This window comes from Macrosteles quadrilineatus, unplaced genomic scaffold (assembly GCF_028750875.1).
Source record: "Macrosteles quadrilineatus isolate MER2022 unplaced genomic scaffold, UCM_ALF_1.0 Scaffold_3__2_contigs__length_128488019, whole genome shotgun sequence".
Lineage (NCBI taxonomy): Eukaryota > Metazoa > Arthropoda > Insecta > Hemiptera > Cicadellidae > Macrosteles > Macrosteles quadrilineatus.
In genome coordinates, this window is record NW_026542596.1 from 28451567 (window position 1) to 28470057 (window position 18491).

Genomic DNA, 18491 nt, shown 5'->3' on the forward strand with positions numbered 1-18491 from the left:
TCTGCATAGAGCGAGAGCTGCACTCTCGGCGCCAGGGGTATGTCATTGGTGTACCACAGGTAGAGTATCGGCCCCAGAACCGACCCCTGTGGCACACCCGAAGAGACCGGCCGTGGTGTGGAGGTCGCCCGTCCAACGGAGACCCTGAAGCGGCGAGCGGTCAGGTAGCTCTTGACGAGCCTGTAGATCGAGCCGGGTAGAGGGGAGGACGCCAGCTTGTAGAGAAGTCCCTCGTGCCAGACCCGGTCGAAGGCTTTGCTCACTTCGATCAGGACTGAGGTCGAGTGGTGCTTCCGTTCCATCGCTCCAGCGATGGTGTTGAGGACCCGCCGCAGCTGGAGGGTGGTGGAGTGGCCCCGCCTGAAGCCGTACTGCTCAGTCCTGATCGAAGAGAAGAACTCCTCGGGGAATCTCGCCAGGATGATCCGCTCCAGCATCTTGGAGAGCACAGGCAGGAGGGAGATCGGCCTGTGGTTCTCGGGGAAGATGTGGTCCTTGCCGGGCTTGGGGATGAGTATGACATTCGCCAGCTTCCAGGTGTCGGGGAAGTGGGCCAGCCTCACGCAGGAGTTGAAGAGGCAGGTGATGACAACAATCACCCAAGCCGGCAGGTTCTTCAGTGCTGGAGTCCCGAGGGAGTCCGGTCCAGGGGCCTTCTTCGGACGGAGTCGAGCGATGTGGCCCTTCACCTCGCTGACGGTCACGTGGGGGATGTCCTCTTCGTCGGAGTCCGGCTCGTAGGTCTCTACGAAGTCGTCCACAACCTCGCAGAAGTCTTCGTCGTAGACGTCCGGGTGTGGGGAAAACTGGTCTTCCAGCGAGTCTGCGAAGGTCTCTGCACGGTCTTCGGGCGAGTAGACGAGCCCGCGTCCCCCATGCAGCGGCCTGTTGTGGGTCTTCGTGCCGCGCAGAGCCTTGGCGATCTTCCAGATCCCGTCGTTGGTGTCAGCCTGGCCCTCGACGAAGTCCTCCCACTCCTGGGACCGATGCTCAGCCAGCAGTCGGGAGCACCTCCTGGCCTGCCGGTTGAAGTCCGCCTTCGCTCGAGGGCAGCGGGACTGTTGGTACGCCCTCCTCAGGCGACGTCGCAGGGTGATCTCCTCCCGCAGCCCCTGGGGAAGTGGTGGGGGGGCCCTCGGGTCAACGTCAGAGCTGGCGGCAACCACAGTGTCCTGCAGCAGCGTTGACAGGTCCAGGACTTGCTGGTCGAGCTCCTCTGCCGTCTCAGGTGGCGGGGGAGGCGGTCGAGGGGCGTTGGCCAGGAGGTTGGCGAACTTCGCCCAGTTCACCCTCTTCCTGCGGACTGGAGGGCGGTCGGGGACTCCTCCCTGTGGCAGATCGATGATCACCGGGACGTGGTCGGAGGAGAGGTCGGAGACGACGAAGACTTCGACTGGGCCATCGAACGAGCCAGCCAGACCGATGTCCAGGATGTCAGGCGGGTGTCCAGCACGGGGGTAGTGTGTGGGGTCGGCCGGGGCAACCACGTTGATGTGAGGGTGGGCAGTGAGGTAGCGCCTGAGAGCGGCTCCAGTGAAGTTGCCTCTCCTGCAACCCCAGTCTAGGTGCTTCGCGTTGAGGTCGCCTGCCAGAAGCGCCGGGGTGCCGGGGGGCAGCAGCATGTCCAGGAGTCCGGGGTCGAGGCGTCTCGCTGGGGGGTTGTAGGCAGAGGAGACTTCCAGCTCTGCACCGTCATGCTGGAGGGCGATGGTCGTCACTTCGATGCCAAGCTAGAAGAATTGCCAAGTCGATTGTTTGGGAGCTGCAAGCGGGGATGGCTCGACTGGGGCATGCGCAAATAGCAGAACTTGACAGCCACGTGTTCTCGAGTTCGCTAGTTCCACGTCGGATCTTTCACTGCGCATTCTCTGTATACGGAGTGTTGTTTGTTTTAATCGATTTATTTGGTTGTTGTTTTGTTTACAAGAAATAAAATAATGGACGCAGACAAATTAATATCGGAGGTTTTTATTCGTGTGCCTTTGTGGAACCAAGCCCATCCCACTATGTTATTCTGATGGATAATAATTAAAAAATATTAAAAAAGCTTGTCATTGAATTTATGCAAATAAAACTAGGTATTTATGTGGATGGATGTGATATTAACAGACTATAGAGATAATGTTCAATAGATAATAGTGACCAGCAATGATGAGGTAGAAAATCAATTATACGTATAGTAAAGCATATTTATTTGAAGACAAAGGTATTGGGACATGTTATTTAGCTCATGTTCAAAAATGCTGCTTTCTTTCCTTGTTGACAGGATGAACCTGACACTCGCGTTCACTTACTTGAGTTAGTAAAAACCACTTAGATCCTGTACTATCGAGCAATAACTCTTCGTCACTAGAACTCGCCATCTCGACACGGCGGCTGACAAGCGACTGTACTGAGCGCCACTGTGTGTATGTCCCAGCTACCATCCAGGTAACCAGCGGTTAAGCGAGTAAGCGACCAGCCAGGCTACCAGCTACCTGCCCTGCTCCACTGTGTTTTTACCCTTAGGTTGGGTTTCCTCGTTTTATTATGAATCTAACAATACAACATGAGTGACGATACCTGAGATACAGGCGGTGACAGGTGATGCGCGCGCTCCGGCCATTGGTCAACGACCTGACCTTGGCCTACTTGGAGGGGATTTGGCGATGATATGACTCATCTGGTATCATTCCATCCATAGCGAAACTAAGAAAGTTCTACAAACATATTTATGATAACCCAACCTAACATAACCGCCGCAGCACACTGTATAAGGGTGGCCTCCGGATAATATCAAAGTAGCATTAATACCGTACTTTTACTCTTGGCACAATGGGTTCAGGGCATTCCACTAATGTACTGTTGAAAATTGTATGAAATAATTGATTCATATTTAAAAGTATCTTTACTAACTAAACTAAATCTGCGTAAAACTTGTAAACAAATCAAATATAAACAATAACAATAATCACATAATAATAATGACATCTATCTATCCATCTATCATCTACTACATCTATCTATACTATTATAAAGAAGAGGTGGTGTTTGTGTGTTTGTATGAGATAAACTATAAGCATAGATTCATCTATGCTATAAGCTACTGAACCGATTGGACTCAAATTGGACAAAAATCAAGCTACCAATCCGAGGATTAGAACTACCCCCCACCTTCGATAATGAACTAGTATCTGCTCCACGGGCTTTCAAAATTGTGAGGTGAGGGATTTTTAACTTATTTAATACGCAAGCAGGTTTTTCTGTGACATTCATTCCTCCGAAATTACTAAACCGATTGGCATGTTTTTGGTGTCATTTGGAAAGAGCGTAACGTGAAGTTGTGCAGGAAACTTTCTTTTTAGGGAATTAATTAGGGTGAGGCCCTGGGACCCTTTACAGGTCCACATTTCTCCATAAGATTCATGGGAAACAGACATTGTTATGTAATTGCAGCTGTTGTCAGAGATTAAAAATGAGAAGAAGAACATATATTAATTGTTAACATTATGTAATTTACACAACTATGTGGTAGGTTTATTTATGCAATTGATTATTGAAATGAAGAAAAATTCTATAACCATAAGTTATACAAATTATGTTTTGATATATTTTTAATGTAAACAGTAGGGTAACTACAATGTAGGGCATACATTTTTGTAAAAATTTGATTGCTATTTGTTTACTTAACAAGTGTTTGGATTAGGCAGTATGGACTTTTGGTACATCTTCCCGTTTCGAATCACGGGCACAGCAGCTAGTTCCGTTTATTCACTAATTGTAAATAAATTATAACGTAAAGATATAATTGACAGTTGGTAGGAAGATGATTACACTAAACAGGTCGCCAATTGTTTTTAGATAACGTATTATCTCGTCACATTATGGTATTTGGCAAGTGACGTTTTAGTACAATTTTAAAGAAACGTGTCCAATATCATTCAAAACAGTGATTTGGATTGTTTTGTCTAAAATCTTTCAAATAGTATAATCCGACGACTAAATAAAATAAATTAAAACAAGAAATAGAATAGTTTTATCAACAGCAGAATATTATTTTGGTTCTCTTTTGTGATTACTAAGTGAAATTAAAACAATATTTAGGTTGGAAATTAAAGGACAATCGCGATCTCGCAACTACGGGAAAGTGAACTGACCTGAGCGACCCGACACCTCAATAACTGGAATGTGAAAGAAAAATCTAAGAAATTTCAGATTAAGTCCATTCGTAGAAACGTGCGAGGGGATTAACGGGACACCCCTGTATTCTGTTCCCTAATATTTCCTTTAAAGTTCCCAGTACTGGACTGTTATGGGTTTGTTTATATTAAACAATCGGCCAAATACTTTGCACCAGGTGTCCACGTCTACATTTTACAACATGCATTTCGTTCACCTTTCCCAGTAATAATTCGTGGTTCGTTCCTGATTTTTTAATAATGAGGCATATTATTGTGTGCTATTGTTCTAAATACATACGAGAGATATTCAAAAAGGCAAAAAGAAAGAAAAAAGTGTTGAGGTAATAACAAGCCTATATTTTAATCAGGAAAATGTTATCATCATGCTAAATTTCAGCCTAATCCCGATGTGCCCAATGAATTGTTATTGAGTGATCGAACCCTAAACAAACACACAAACTTTCATTTGTAATATTAGTATAGTAGCACTGTACTTCAACGTATGAATCAGGCCGTAGCTTGAAATAAACGCTTAGGCCACTTACATTTTTACCATCCAAATGTAATATTATTTCGCCAAACAGCGCTGATCAGTTATTAAACGGAGGCAAATGGTACCAAAAGTCTTGCCAAACCCCCTTTTAAAAAAAATCAGGTTAACAAAAATAAAGGACTTTGGCTTTGACTTTTTTCAGGTTATAATCCTAAGTCAAATTTGTATCTAATTGTATAATGAAACTGCTTGATGCGTACCGGTAATTAATGTTCAAATGAATCAGTAATATTATTTTAACCTATGTAGATACGATATACTGCACATTGTGAAAATTGTTTAGTCGAGGATACATTTACACATAAACATCATCATTATTTAAATATTTAATTGGCCAACACGAATGTTGTGATTATTGTTTTGAAACTGCTTACACATCCGATCCATGCATCCGATCATCAAGTTTAAGGTGTCGTTGGATAGGTCGTGACATGTAAATTTGTCAAAACAAAACACATTTGAAATTCCATCAAGGCTCTGCCCCAGTGGCCTTCAGCCAATTGAAAGCGTCAATATACGTCATTCGATTTATTTCATATCACAGACGATTACTTGATATCAAACACTATAAATGACAAAATAAATGTAAAAATAAACGGCATCAGCATTCTGAAACATACTTTCTCCCATAAGCTTGTTAACATCCTATATCATGGGAAAGCGGTGATAGTATATAGTTCAAAATCACAAAAGCTGAAATAACTTTTGGACCATAATTGTTACAGCAATGGTTGTACTATTTTTTAAAAACATCATTTATATATATATTTATACGCCTAATGAACAAAAATTGTTTATTCACTGGCAATTAAGTAAAATAAATATTCTATTTTTGTTTTTGAGATACGTTTTTATCATCTCATTTTAATACGCGAGAGCTGTGTTTTGTGAACACTACTCCTCCCTTATTTGTGGACAAATTTCAACGTTTGAGGTGTTTAAGGATTCGGACCAATTCGTAGTTTTGCACTAAGGTTTTAGAATTAAAAGTTCTACCCTTAAGGGCGTGAGACCTTTTCAAATGTCGGGTTTTCACCATGTTAATAATTGTATTATCTATCAATCTTTCTTCCGAAAATAAACTAAGATTTCCAGAAATGATATTTAAGAGTTAAGTACATTAACTTTCTCTAAATTAACTGAATCAAAGTACAATATATTTCATGCTACAGAATATAAATCCAACCGATTTATGACAAGAATGCATGGTGGCGGGTTGTCGAGGTGGCACGTTGTCGCCTATGAGCGAGGTGGCGCGTTGACGGCACCGAACACTGAGCGTACACGTCAACCCACCACCTCGTAAAAGAGTGGTGGCGGGTTGACGTGGTGGCACGTTGTCACCTACGTGCGAGGTGGTGGGTTGCCGACATCAAACATGGAGCTTCACGACAACCCGCCACCTCTGATAAAAACTGGTGTTGGCGGGTTGTCGTGGTGGCATGTTGTCGTGGTGGCTCATTGACTTGAGTGTGTACGACAACCCGCCACCTCGGAAAATTGTGTGGTGGTGGGTTGTCGTGGTGGCCTGTTGTCGAGGTGGCGGGTTGACCTGTACGTACACGTCAACCCACCACCTCGGTTTTTTTGTGGTGGCGGGTTGACGCCTCTGACCAAAACACCGAGGTGGCGGTTTGACGTGGTGGCGCATTGACTGCGACCCGTCTTGTTTAGTGACTAAGGCCGACATATTCCTTAGACATAGCTGTTAATTAATAGCCCATACAGCTAATGGCAACTAGGGGCTTACAATTTATAGTGGAATCCGAACCACATTTTTGCCTTGGTATTAACGAATTGGTATAATTATGAGGATAGTACTGCGGATAGTCGTAGTACTCACTAGTGCGGACATTAATCCACACCAGGGAGTGTATCGCATCGCATCCACAGTACATGCCTATAAATATCCACAATTTGTGACCTCCAAGTACAGTAGCTGCATTACAGGAATGGGGCATAAGTTGAAGATGATTGTGGAATCGATGAGATGATAGTTTTGCAACTGACTAAGGCTAGGATTATACTAGGACGCCGGCATCCCAGACGCCAGCGTCCTAGTATAATCCTAACCTAAAACTATCGGTTTCATAGTCAGCCCAAATTTACGCCCGACCAAGGACAGCTGTTAGTTTCGAACTATCAAAAAGCTTTTAGACGGTATTTACTCAAGGGAGGTAACTTACAGAAGAGGCTTCGATGACGTCAGCTGTCAGATCTCTTGAGGGAACGCCATTACCGCAACGATACGGATTTCAGTCTTCTGCCTCGGAAGCGGATAGCGAGTCGGGCTGATAATTAGAAGGTGCCGGGTTCGAATCCCGCTGGCAGCACTGACTTTTTGTCAAAAGTCTTTTTCATATCAGCAAGTTTGGTTGGTTTGGTTAAATTATGACAGTTTAATTTTATAATTAAAAGATTATAAAATTGAATTTTAGGTATTTATAATTTTATTTTATGAACAAAATTATTGTTTAGATTAGTAAACCTTCATTCGATTTTTTCATTATCAGCACGTTTGGTTAGTTTGGTTAGGTTATGACAGTTTAATTTAATAATTGAAAAATTTTAAGAATAATTTTAGAATTTTTCTTAATTTTGTAGTTAACTAGGCCTAATAGTGAAGTAAAAATTACGCGCTGTGCTCTCTTATATAACGCTATTAACGGAGGCATTTTGAACTAAACTATGATGTCATCGTTGCCTCATTTGTACCTCCCTTAAGTCAGACCCATTTTAGACCCACGACTATCCCAAACAACGGTGATGCGTGCTAGTAAATTGGGTAACCATGTGTGTCGGCAGTGGTGGCCACTATTTTAATGCACCTCGAATACAATGCTTTAACATTGTCAATACAACGCGAATGATTTGGTGTAGCCTCTACGATCCGGTAGATGCGCTCTCGAGGTCAGTGCTGTGTGTTTGTGTGTGTGTGTTCATGGATTTTACATGCTTTTGACTTCAAATCCAACATCAGTTTCCACATTGTATATCTCTGTACCACACTGATCAGTGGTGTCAACAAAGTTTGAAATTTATCTTTAACGAGTCGTTGGCCCGACCTACGTACGGGAATAGAGTGGTAAATTAAAACAGAATTGAATTTAGAACAGCTGGTTTTACACGCATTAAGACAATTTCTGGCAGTTTTAATGGGGAAAATCATTGTGTAAACAATTGTCAAGTGACCACCTATTTCTTTCATCCGATTAAAAGTCTATACGAAAATATGGTATTGTGTTAAACATTTAAATACCGGCTATATAATTACTGGTTCTAAAATTATTGATTAGTTGTGTGGTAATTTTGTCTTCAGTTTTTCAATTGTTTCTGTATTAATTGTTCGAATTTAGGTTATTTTTTGCTAATTTCCCTGTTCCTATTTTTCATTACATATTAAAGCCAAACTACATTGAAGTAACATGAAAAACACTTTTACCTTTCCTGTGGCAGCAAACATAAGTAGTTGTTAACTATAATTCTATTTAAATAGGGAATAAATGTGATATTTTTTAAGAAGACATTTTTAGTGTAAATCCGATCAGGCAAATGGAAATTCGCTTAGTCTGCAGGTTTGCTGTGGCGAGGGCATTTTGTAACCTAATAGTTACATAAATAAAATCTATAAAGTACTGTTCCTATTCGATCAGTGGTCGTTTCCAAATGGCGTGTAATACTTTCTCTGTATTTTTATTTGATCAGTTGTCATCATCCGAATGTTTATCCTTTATACTGTGTTTAGGTCGAATATTGGCTTGATTTTGCACATATATGCTATAACTCAACATGGTATAGACAAATATTTGTATATTTTCATAGGATCATGGCAACTCATAAGACCAATGTTAAAATTTAAAAACGTTAAGTTTCTTTTAAATTATATCGACATTATAAAAAAAATTGAATTGTTTCGCCTTAAAAATAAATTGTTAGCTAAAATTAAAATACGTTCATCCGTTATTGACAAATATGTAGTGTTAAAAGTTGGCATTGAAGCCGATCCCAAAGAGCTCCGCTTCGCTCCGCTCAAAGAACAAGCGGAGGGAGTAACAATGGTGCAGAACTGTATTCTATAGATAAAATCACTAATGTTGCAAAAATGTTTTTACAGTATTTTTAAATAAGCTATTTGTTGTTTAGCCTTTGTTTGTTAATTGATTTTTAATTTGTTTGTTTTAATTAATTTGTTGTTGTTTAATTTTGTTTGCTATCCTTTGCGTTCAGCACCTTACTTGGATGGAGCAAGAATGGTGTAATTTATTTAATAAACTAGCTGTGTGCCCGTTCTACGCACGGGGATCTTATCATAGTCAGTTAAAACCTTCTTATATAAAGCACAGCAGTTGGTTTGCATACTTTCAGATATGCTGACAAAACTATTCCTTCGCAAATACAGTATCTGACAGTTTCAAGCCAAAACTTCGCAATTAAATGTCACCCGGATCTTGTTGGTCCATATGTTATATCCAATGATTAAACTAAATAAACGGTATCAGCATTCTGACACATACTTTCTCCCATAAGTTTGTCAACAACCTTTATCATGTGTAAGCGGTGAGAGTAAATATACGGAAATGGGATTTGTACAATTTTGTTCAGAATTTAAAGGACTATAACATAATGGTTAAAAGTATTTAAGGTACTACCTCAACCTCTTAATTTAACACTTTATTCGGGTTGAAATTTTCATTATCAAGGCGCTCTTGTCCTTTCCGTGAAACATTGAGAAACAAGGACATTAATGCGTTACCATCATACATACACACAAAAATACCGAACTTAATTAGGGAATCTGCTACGCTTTAAGCATAAAAAGGTACATATAAAATTAGTACTTGAAATCTTTGTTAATGCCATAAAATTTGATCATAACAATTTATATTTGCTTGGACCGGAGATGACTCGAAATTCTGTCGAAATGCTATCTGAATCGGTTTGCTATATGAAATGAAGTACAGTAGGCCTACTATAGACGATTTAGATTGGTAATTTGTAATACAAATTACCAAAATAGGCCACGAACTATTGTTACATAAACAACGTTCAAAGTGTTTGAACAATTCATGATGGTTTGCTGAATAAATGTTTTACTAAAATGCGTTATAGTTTTCTTAGCATAACATTTTGGAATCCAGACAGAAAAAGCAAAAATTATACAGTTAAGACATCAATTAAATTGAATAGGCCTACGCCTGTAATAAAAAAGGTGCAACACCAACGATAACTAATTTGTAAATTACTGTGATGTGTTGGTACGTAAAAATGATTCTTGCTGCTACTAAAGGTTAAAAGGAAAAGAACCAGTACCGTACCAAAAACCAACGTTTACAGTTAAGAACTGTAGTACAGCCGACCAATTATATGCGTTAATCAAGGTTATTGATCTCTTGGTTTTGGATTTTCTCGTAAAAAGTTATCGGCAATCAAAGTTATTTCCCATTAATTGCTTTATTTGTACACAACTCTTAATGTAAACTTATCGGTGTCAGTTTGAAAAAAAACCTTATACAACATAACTTTCTGTTATTTAATAGATTACGTATTCTCTAAACAATAGTTGCTGGTATATATATTAACATTATAAGGAAATGTGACAAAAATCACACAACGTTGGGTTTTTGGACGTTTATAATTTTATTTCTTAAGTACCTAGGTAGGCCGTGTATTCTATGGAAAAGTACCGGTATCAAGGATCGTTGTCGAATGGGTTGTTATAAATAATTGGGTAAGCATACGTACCACACGTACCCAAGAGAAGGGCTATGGGCCTATTGGCTGTATGGTCCAGCGATTGCATCACACGGTGAGTAGGAACTATTGACTTTATATAGTCAATGGTAGGAACAGAAAGTGACACATTGGAAAATCGAGTTCAGCATCATCCGTAAACCTCTGTTACAATCACCCACTGCAGTTGTAATTTTTTGCCTTACACTTTACACAACCGCCATTGAAGAGCCGTCAATGAGTGGAACATTGTTTCTAAGCTATTGGCGACGGTCATTAGTAAATTTAAGTTTCCCAGCCGTATACAACACTGATTCAATCTTGATTCAATGTCTTCTTTCTGGTTATCAAAACTCCAAAACAATTTTATACACATATTTCTGGTTCCTGACCTGGATGATGCCTAGTTATTTAATTTACGGTTACACTATATTATTCCACTTGCGATTAATTAAATCCTTTATGTAATAAAAACGTTTTTAATCTCACTTGGATGGGATTTTCCTTCAAAACGTGATCGGAAATGGTTGTGGTGTTTGTAAACAACATTTGTAAACATTTCAGTGACAGCTAGAAAAAATAATCTTGATCCGAACAGCTGTTCGTTGTTTCATAGATGATTATGTGATACAAATTGGAAGAAAACTTGACAAAAATCGCACAAAACTGCATTTTTGAACGGCCGTAATTTTAATTACAAAGTAGTGAGACCATATTTTAATGGCTAAAGACACTCTCGCCAATCCAGTGAATACATTAAAATGACTTGGGTCTTGATAGGTACTCTCTTTTTCCTGGAGAAGATTGCGTAAAATGCCATCTTGAGTGTGACAGACAGAAATTTAGATGAGACTTGTTTCGGCTTCTTTAATGTATAAAACGTAAAAATAACCTAAAAATGTATGATTCTGAGCAATGTACAGACAAAACTCTAATTTTATTTATATAGATTATCTTTATTTATACACAGTATTTGGGATTGTAAAATGCTGTGTAGATTTACAAGAACCATAACATACTAAATTTTAATAAAAATTCGTCAATTTTTTTAGTCCAATTTTTCATTATCTGTTTTATGGGGAAATCACATTTGGAATTTTGAAAGCAGTTTGGTGACTTTCTAAAGCCATTTTTAACACCTAAACCCGTGCCCAATTGCCCATAAACTCCCATTTCACCTGTAGTTTGTCACGAACAAATAGTCATTATACAAATTAAACTATATGACGATTGCATTAATGAATTTAAAAACACACTGTATCCTCCTGAAAGCCGTTGGGTGACTTTCCACAGCCAGTTTTAACGTCTAGAACTGTGTGCCAAATCTCCCATTTCCCCATTTATTTGTCATGAATAAGTAGACATTTGTAAAACTAACTATGACGATTGCATTCATAAATCTCAAAACATATTGCAGGCTACGGCCATATCCTCCTAAAATCTGTTTAATGACTTTCTAAAGTCATTATTAGTGTATATATCTGTGTCCAACTATCCAAAAACCTACCCCATTTCACACATGTTACTGTATTTGTCTTTGTCATGAGCAAGTAGACATGTTAAAAATTCAACTATGACGAACTTGCATTCATGAATTTCAAAACATAGCCTGTAGACTACGAAACCATTTCTCCTAAAAGCCGTTTGGTGACTTAAAAGCCATTTCTAACCGTGTGCTCCCACTATCTCCGCGTTCCGCCATCTCCGAACCAAAATCTGTCCCGCCATCTCCGAATTCTTGAGTGACCCTTATAATCCCGTCACTGCCTGCGTTGTTAGCTGTCATTGCATCCACGGCTGCGAAGCCCCGTGGATGGAAGATTTAATGAAAATTTAACCCGTGGGTTAGGTTAGGTTAGGTCAGGTTAGGTTAGATTAGGTTAGGTTAGGTTAAGTTAAGTTAAGTTAGGTTATGTTAGGTTTGGACGGTAAGTCTTAACGCAGGAAGTAACCGAGGATTATAGGGGTCACTCTGAAATTCGGAGGTAGCGGTACACGGAGGTGGCGGGACGCGGAGATAGCGGGAGGTAACCTTTCTAACGGCTAGAACTGTGCCCAATTGTCCTAAAACCTTCCATTTCACCTACTGTTATATGTCATGCAAGCAAGTAGACACGTTTTTCTCCGTTTCCATCTGTCACAATATGTATAGTATGATAGTATCGAATTCACTAATAGCATTGACTATATAAACTAACACTAGTGTTTATTTAGTCAATGGTTATAGGCTACTGGAGTACTGGTGCTACCGCTGATTGCTGATTGATGCCTGTGTAAAGTTAGTGGCTAGCAGACAATTTGACAATTAAGAACTAACTATTTAGGAAATCAGCTGTTTCCCCGTCCCCACTCACGCGCTCGGCGCTCGCCTTTGCCCTATCATGTCAACAGCTGACTGCTGTAAAAATTGGATGATGCGTACAACTTCCCATAGCGTAATATGGTTTTATTCGTTGTGCTATTGTCCTGTGTCCACAAAGTTTATCTACGTGGAATTTAATACTACTCCTGCCATCGCTTATTAAGTTTAATAATACCCCCGCCGCAGCAAACCTGCCGTCTAAGCGAATTTCCATTTGGCCGAATTGATTTTCAATTGATCTATTTAAATAACATTAGGTTTAACGAGTACCTAGGTTTGCTGCTACAAGGAAACTAATAAAGTACTGTGTTTTTAGTAAAATATTAATAGCTTACTATAAAATAAATAAATTTGCCAAGTTTGATCAAAATATATCCATAAACAAGCAAACTACAACATTTTACAATATTCTCCATAAGAATAACATGGGAATTTTAAATTTACAATTTTTTTAGTTTTCTCCGTAACCAATAACCGTACAAAAACACTTTGATATAGGCTACTGAATTGTTTGTTTTTTAAGCTCTTTAAGAAGGTTTAGAGAAAAATTGGGAAATTTTGTGTTTTGAGGGTAAAAAGTGAGAAAAACCCATTTTTACCCCATAAAACCCCCCATAAAACCCTGTTCCCATGGTCCGATCATGCTGGATCGCGAACTCATTCAAGTTTATCCCGCCTTACACCTTCAAACCAAATTTCATCAAAATCGGATAAAAATTACTCAAGTTATCGTGTTCACGGACACATATATATATATATAAATCTATATATATATATACATATATAAAAATTTGAACGAATGGTGTTTTTGGCCTCTGGGGACATTAAAATGAAAAAGTAAATCGGTCCCGGGCCTAAGTCTTACCATGAGACCTACGGGAATAGCTACTTCCCCATAGGGAAATTCGCTAAAAACTACAATGACATCTGTTTTATGGCATGACATTCCCAATTAACGTATAGACATATTCGTATCTAAAATATCATTTCGGGCTCCACCCCAGTGTTCCTGGATTATCCTTATCCATATATTTAATTCCGTAAGCGAATCGATACCCACGCAATATCTCGAGCTAAGAAAAAAGTAGCATGGCTGTTAAAGATTCATTTTCAAACTTAAGGTCCAAGATGGTGGGAAAAATATCAGAAGTGTCCAAAATTACCCCTGCTCTGCTCCACGGGCTATCAAAAATCCAGTCATTTTCTAATAGAAGTACTGTACTGCTACAGCGTTCCTATAAGCTGCTTTAAATATACCAGCTGATGTGAAAATTGCGTACTTGTTTGTTTATTGATTTAAGTGTTATTTTTTAGGTTACAATGGTAGATATCGTGATAGAAGACCGTGACTAGGGCGACTACGAAGGAGAGTATTCATTTAGTAGGAATGGTGTGGGAATGGTGTACAACATAACGGCCAAATTTACAACGGAGGTGAAGGGGGCCCCTAGTTCATATTTAAAAGGAATTAAAGAATTTTGTCCGCTATTTGAATTGCACAAGTTCACAAGTTGGTTCTATGATACTAAATAGCATTAAAAAGTTATAATGTTTACCAACAGGGTGAAGCACTATTGCATTTACACAGCTAAATGCATGACACCAGCTAATTTGAACCAAAGCTACTAAAAGCTGTGGTACACAATGAGAGCTTTACTTTCTTCTATAGTTTAGGTCCAGTGTTAAATCATTATGGCTATTGTATTGTAGATGTGCTATAGCATTTCTTATAAATTACAAGAATAAATTTTTCTTAAATCGTGTCCTCTCCCATAATTTTGTAATTAGCATTTTATACTTATATGCCAACCCGGTATGAAGAACGGGTATACTCTGCTAGTAATTAATATTTAACCCCCCCCCCCCAAAAAAAAAAAAAAAACAAAAAAAACACATACTCTTATATACTAAATGTAAGCTAAATCTTTGTTCGATAATAGTTTTGTACATTTTATGTTTATAGATAAAACTGTATACGGAATCGAAAGCTGGGATCATTGCCTACCTAGGGGTTCCTTATGCTCAGCCACCAGTGGGCGAACTCAGATTTTCTGTAAGTGAAAGAGACTGTTGTAATTTAGTCCTAAATATTGCTCTACCCAAGGTTGTTGGCCAGAATGCCAACCGCATGGTAAAAAGCATTAAGCGGTTTGAGACTTTTGAGAGAGCTTTGCCTGTCAATCCGTAGGCAGCGCCACCAGCGTTGCCATGCAATACTGTAGCATAGCAACGCTGGTGGCGCTGCCTACGGATTGACAGGCAAAGCTCTCTCAAACCGCTTAATGCTTTTTACCATGCGGTTGGCATTCTGGGTTATAGTAGTACGTTTTCTGGGGCCAGAGTCAAGAAATATATTTTTTGCATTATATTTACAATACGTATATTCATTCGGTTTTAATAGGTAAATTTTACTTCTACAATGTAAATTTATGTGCCTGGAAATACTTTTATAACATGTCTTTGATATGGGGGTTTACTTCTTTAGTTTAGCTATCTTAAAATAATTCACAAACTATTCATACTATGATAAATAAACTTTATTCCAAAAGTAGTATTTGTCTTTTTACAAATTCAAGTTCGTCCAACGTAAATGAAAGACGTTTTATTTGCCTGGAAGCTCTGTAATTTATTGGTTCTTAAAATTACACGTTTAGCGTTGTAAGTTAACTTACTTTAAAATATTGGTAATGATCTCAATTAAATTTGGTGATAAACTAAACTGTAGAAAAAAAGAAAAACAGAAAAATTATATCATGTAGGTTAATATTAAAGAGTTGTACGATGAGATTGGTTCATTGTACCATTGACTATAACAGAAATATACATACATTCTGTGTATAGTCAATGATTGTACCAACTTAAAAAAAAAAAATCTATCTGCATAGTGATCTTTTCTTTGCCTTTATACAGGGTTTTTGTCATAAAACACATTCCAAATTACAGTACAAGTTTAGAGATTCGCTGTTTAGGTACAAACATCTAAGCATCCTAACAACTGTTGGCAGTCCTGCTTCCTTTACTTCATTAAAGGGGTGCACACACCGGGTATACCGACCGAACCTAGCATGTTCCATTTCACCGCCCAGCGGTGCCGGTGCGACGAGTCATTTGTGTCCAAGACTCCAAGCAACCAACATGGCAACTGAGCTTCAGATAGAAAATGTCTATTTGTACCAAATTGTCATTCTGATATATATGGAAAAACGTTTCTCGTCTTCAAATCATTCATTCACTTCATTCGCAATGTTCAAATCCTTTGTTGATACCTACTCCCTATCTTTGCGATCGTCATCTTCAGCTACAGCAAACAATAACAAAATTTCTTCCTCGTCGTCTGTCACATTTCTTACTAACAACACACCGCATTTGTTGACTGCACACTCAAAAACGACTACGAAAATTTACTGTAGACTGCTGTCACCGCGGCGGTACGGAATCGCTTTGGTGTGAACGCCCCAGCGATAACGCCGCGGTAGTGATGGTGGGTGGAGGAAATGAAAAAACGCGCCAATATCGCCACCGCTCTCACCACTACGGTGTGTGCAGGCCTTAAATCAGGTAATATGCATTGTTGCATTGTTGTCTACATGGTTTAGTGTGACTAGTAATTTATTGTGAATAATATTCCACGTGGTTTTGTCTAAAACACAACTCATGTTTCAGATGTAATTTACGTTAACACAAAACATTAATATTGTACCATTCATCTTGATGTTTGTTTAGTTACACCAATGTAATACAGAAACTAGTTGACTTAAATGGTAGTTGATTTATTATGTGCTGTGATCTCACATGGAAACTTCATTGCAGACATTTCATACTTGACATAAATCAAATGATTTGCTTGTAAAATGTATTCCTTTACATTAAACAATCTTTGAGGTTGTAAATATACAATGTCAAGAGTCAAGAACAATTTACAATATAGTCCTATCCTAAACCGTACAATCAATTATATCCATGCAACAATGCATTTAAGGAGATCAGTCAATGAAGTACATGAAGCAGGGCTTCCTACGTATGAGCTTGTTTTGTCCCTAAAATGTGACTCTCTCTATAGTTGTAGTTATTGGGGCTGTGTTAAAACATGAAAAAACACCCGGGAATTCGGTCAAATACAATATGTTATGTACAATGTGATATTAGAGTTAAGATACAAGAACAATTTGCCTGTTATTTTTTCAATATCATACTAATAATTTTGACTTGAAAGTCCAAATAATTAAGTAGAAATACCAATCTATAAAAAGCATAGAGCTTCATATATTAGTAAACTATACTTCAGCATCTTGACAAGGATTGGGGGCACAGTTGACACAACCGCATGCTAGTATGTATACTTGCGGTGAGTGTAGAATTGAGTAGCCCTACCTTAGGTTCCTATAGTACAGGTAACTTGAGTGAGATCTATTCTTACATTATATTACATCCTAACTAAAATTTATGTTCTCACTTGTATATCCTGCTCAGCCTCCAGAACGACATGTAGGATGGGACAGGTCATTGTTCGCAGGAAGCTTCCAGTCAATCTGTCCGCAGCCAATCAACAAGCTAGTGCCGAGTATGGGTGGACTCACGAGACAGGACGAGGACTGTCTTTATCTCAACATTTGGACCACTGACGTAAGTGTCATTTCAAAGCTAAGAGATAACTAGAAGTCGTGTTTTGTTTATAATTAGTTTCTTGTCATTTCAATTATTTAAAACCTCTTTTAACCAAATAAAATGATCTAATCATAAACAATAACTCGACTCCTAATAATAAAAACAAAGACTAAAGCACATACCGTGAAATTAACCCTAAAATAAAAATACCCCCGCCGCAGCAAACCTGCCGACTAAGCGAATTTCCATTTGTCTGAATTGATTTTCAGTTAAATATATTTTAATAACATTAGGTTTAACGAGTACCTAGGTTTGCTGCTACAAGGAAACTAATAAAGTGTTTTTTTGAGTAAAATATTGATAGCTTAGTACAAAATAAATAAATTTGCCAAGTTTGATCAAAATATATCCATAAACAAGCATACTACAACATTTGACAATATTCTCCATAAGAATAACATGGGAATTTTAAATTTACAATTTTTTTAATTTTCTCTGTTACTAACAATCGAACAAAAATACTTTTATATACTAAATTATTTGTTTTTTTAAGCTCTTTAAAAAGGTCTAAAGAGAAATCGGGAAATTTGGTGTTTTGAGGGTCAAAAGTGAGAAAAACCAATTTTTACCCCATAAAACCCCCCGTAAAGCCCCGTTCCCATGGTCCGATCGTGCTGGTTCGCGAACTCATTCAAGTTTATCCCGCTTTACACCTTTAAACCAAATTTCATCAAAATCGGACAAAAATTACTCAAGTTATCGCGTTCACGGACGTATATATATATATATATATATATATATATATATATAAGTCTATATATATATATATATATATACATATATAAAAATTTTAACGAATGGTGTTTTTGGCCTCTGGGGACATCAAAATGAAAAAGTAAATCGGTCCCGGGTATAGGTCTTACCGTGCCACCTACGGTAATAGCTACTTCCCTATAGGGAAATTCGCTAAAAACTAAATTTCGTCGGCGCTAACGATCAGTGTCACCGGACATGAACTAGGGACGAAAAAAGCTTAAAAATCTACAATGGGATGAGAAGTCTATTTGTGTTGGTTAGTCTT

The 18491-nt window shown here is 38.6% G+C and overlaps 1 protein-coding gene across 1 annotated transcript in view; it reads left to right on the plus strand.

The window, feature by feature from the left end:
• The window catches only part of LOC128988664 (carboxylesterase 4A), a 59965-nt gene that overhangs the window by 15147 nt on the left and 26327 nt on the right, over positions 1–18491 (plus strand). Inside the window, exons 2-3 of the mRNA XM_054410167.1 lie at positions 14769–14858; positions 17276–17428. Coding sequence (XP_054266142.1) covers positions 14769–14858; positions 17276–17428 — 243 coding nt within the window. The remainder of the gene's footprint in view (positions 1–14768; positions 14859–17275; positions 17429–18491) is intronic.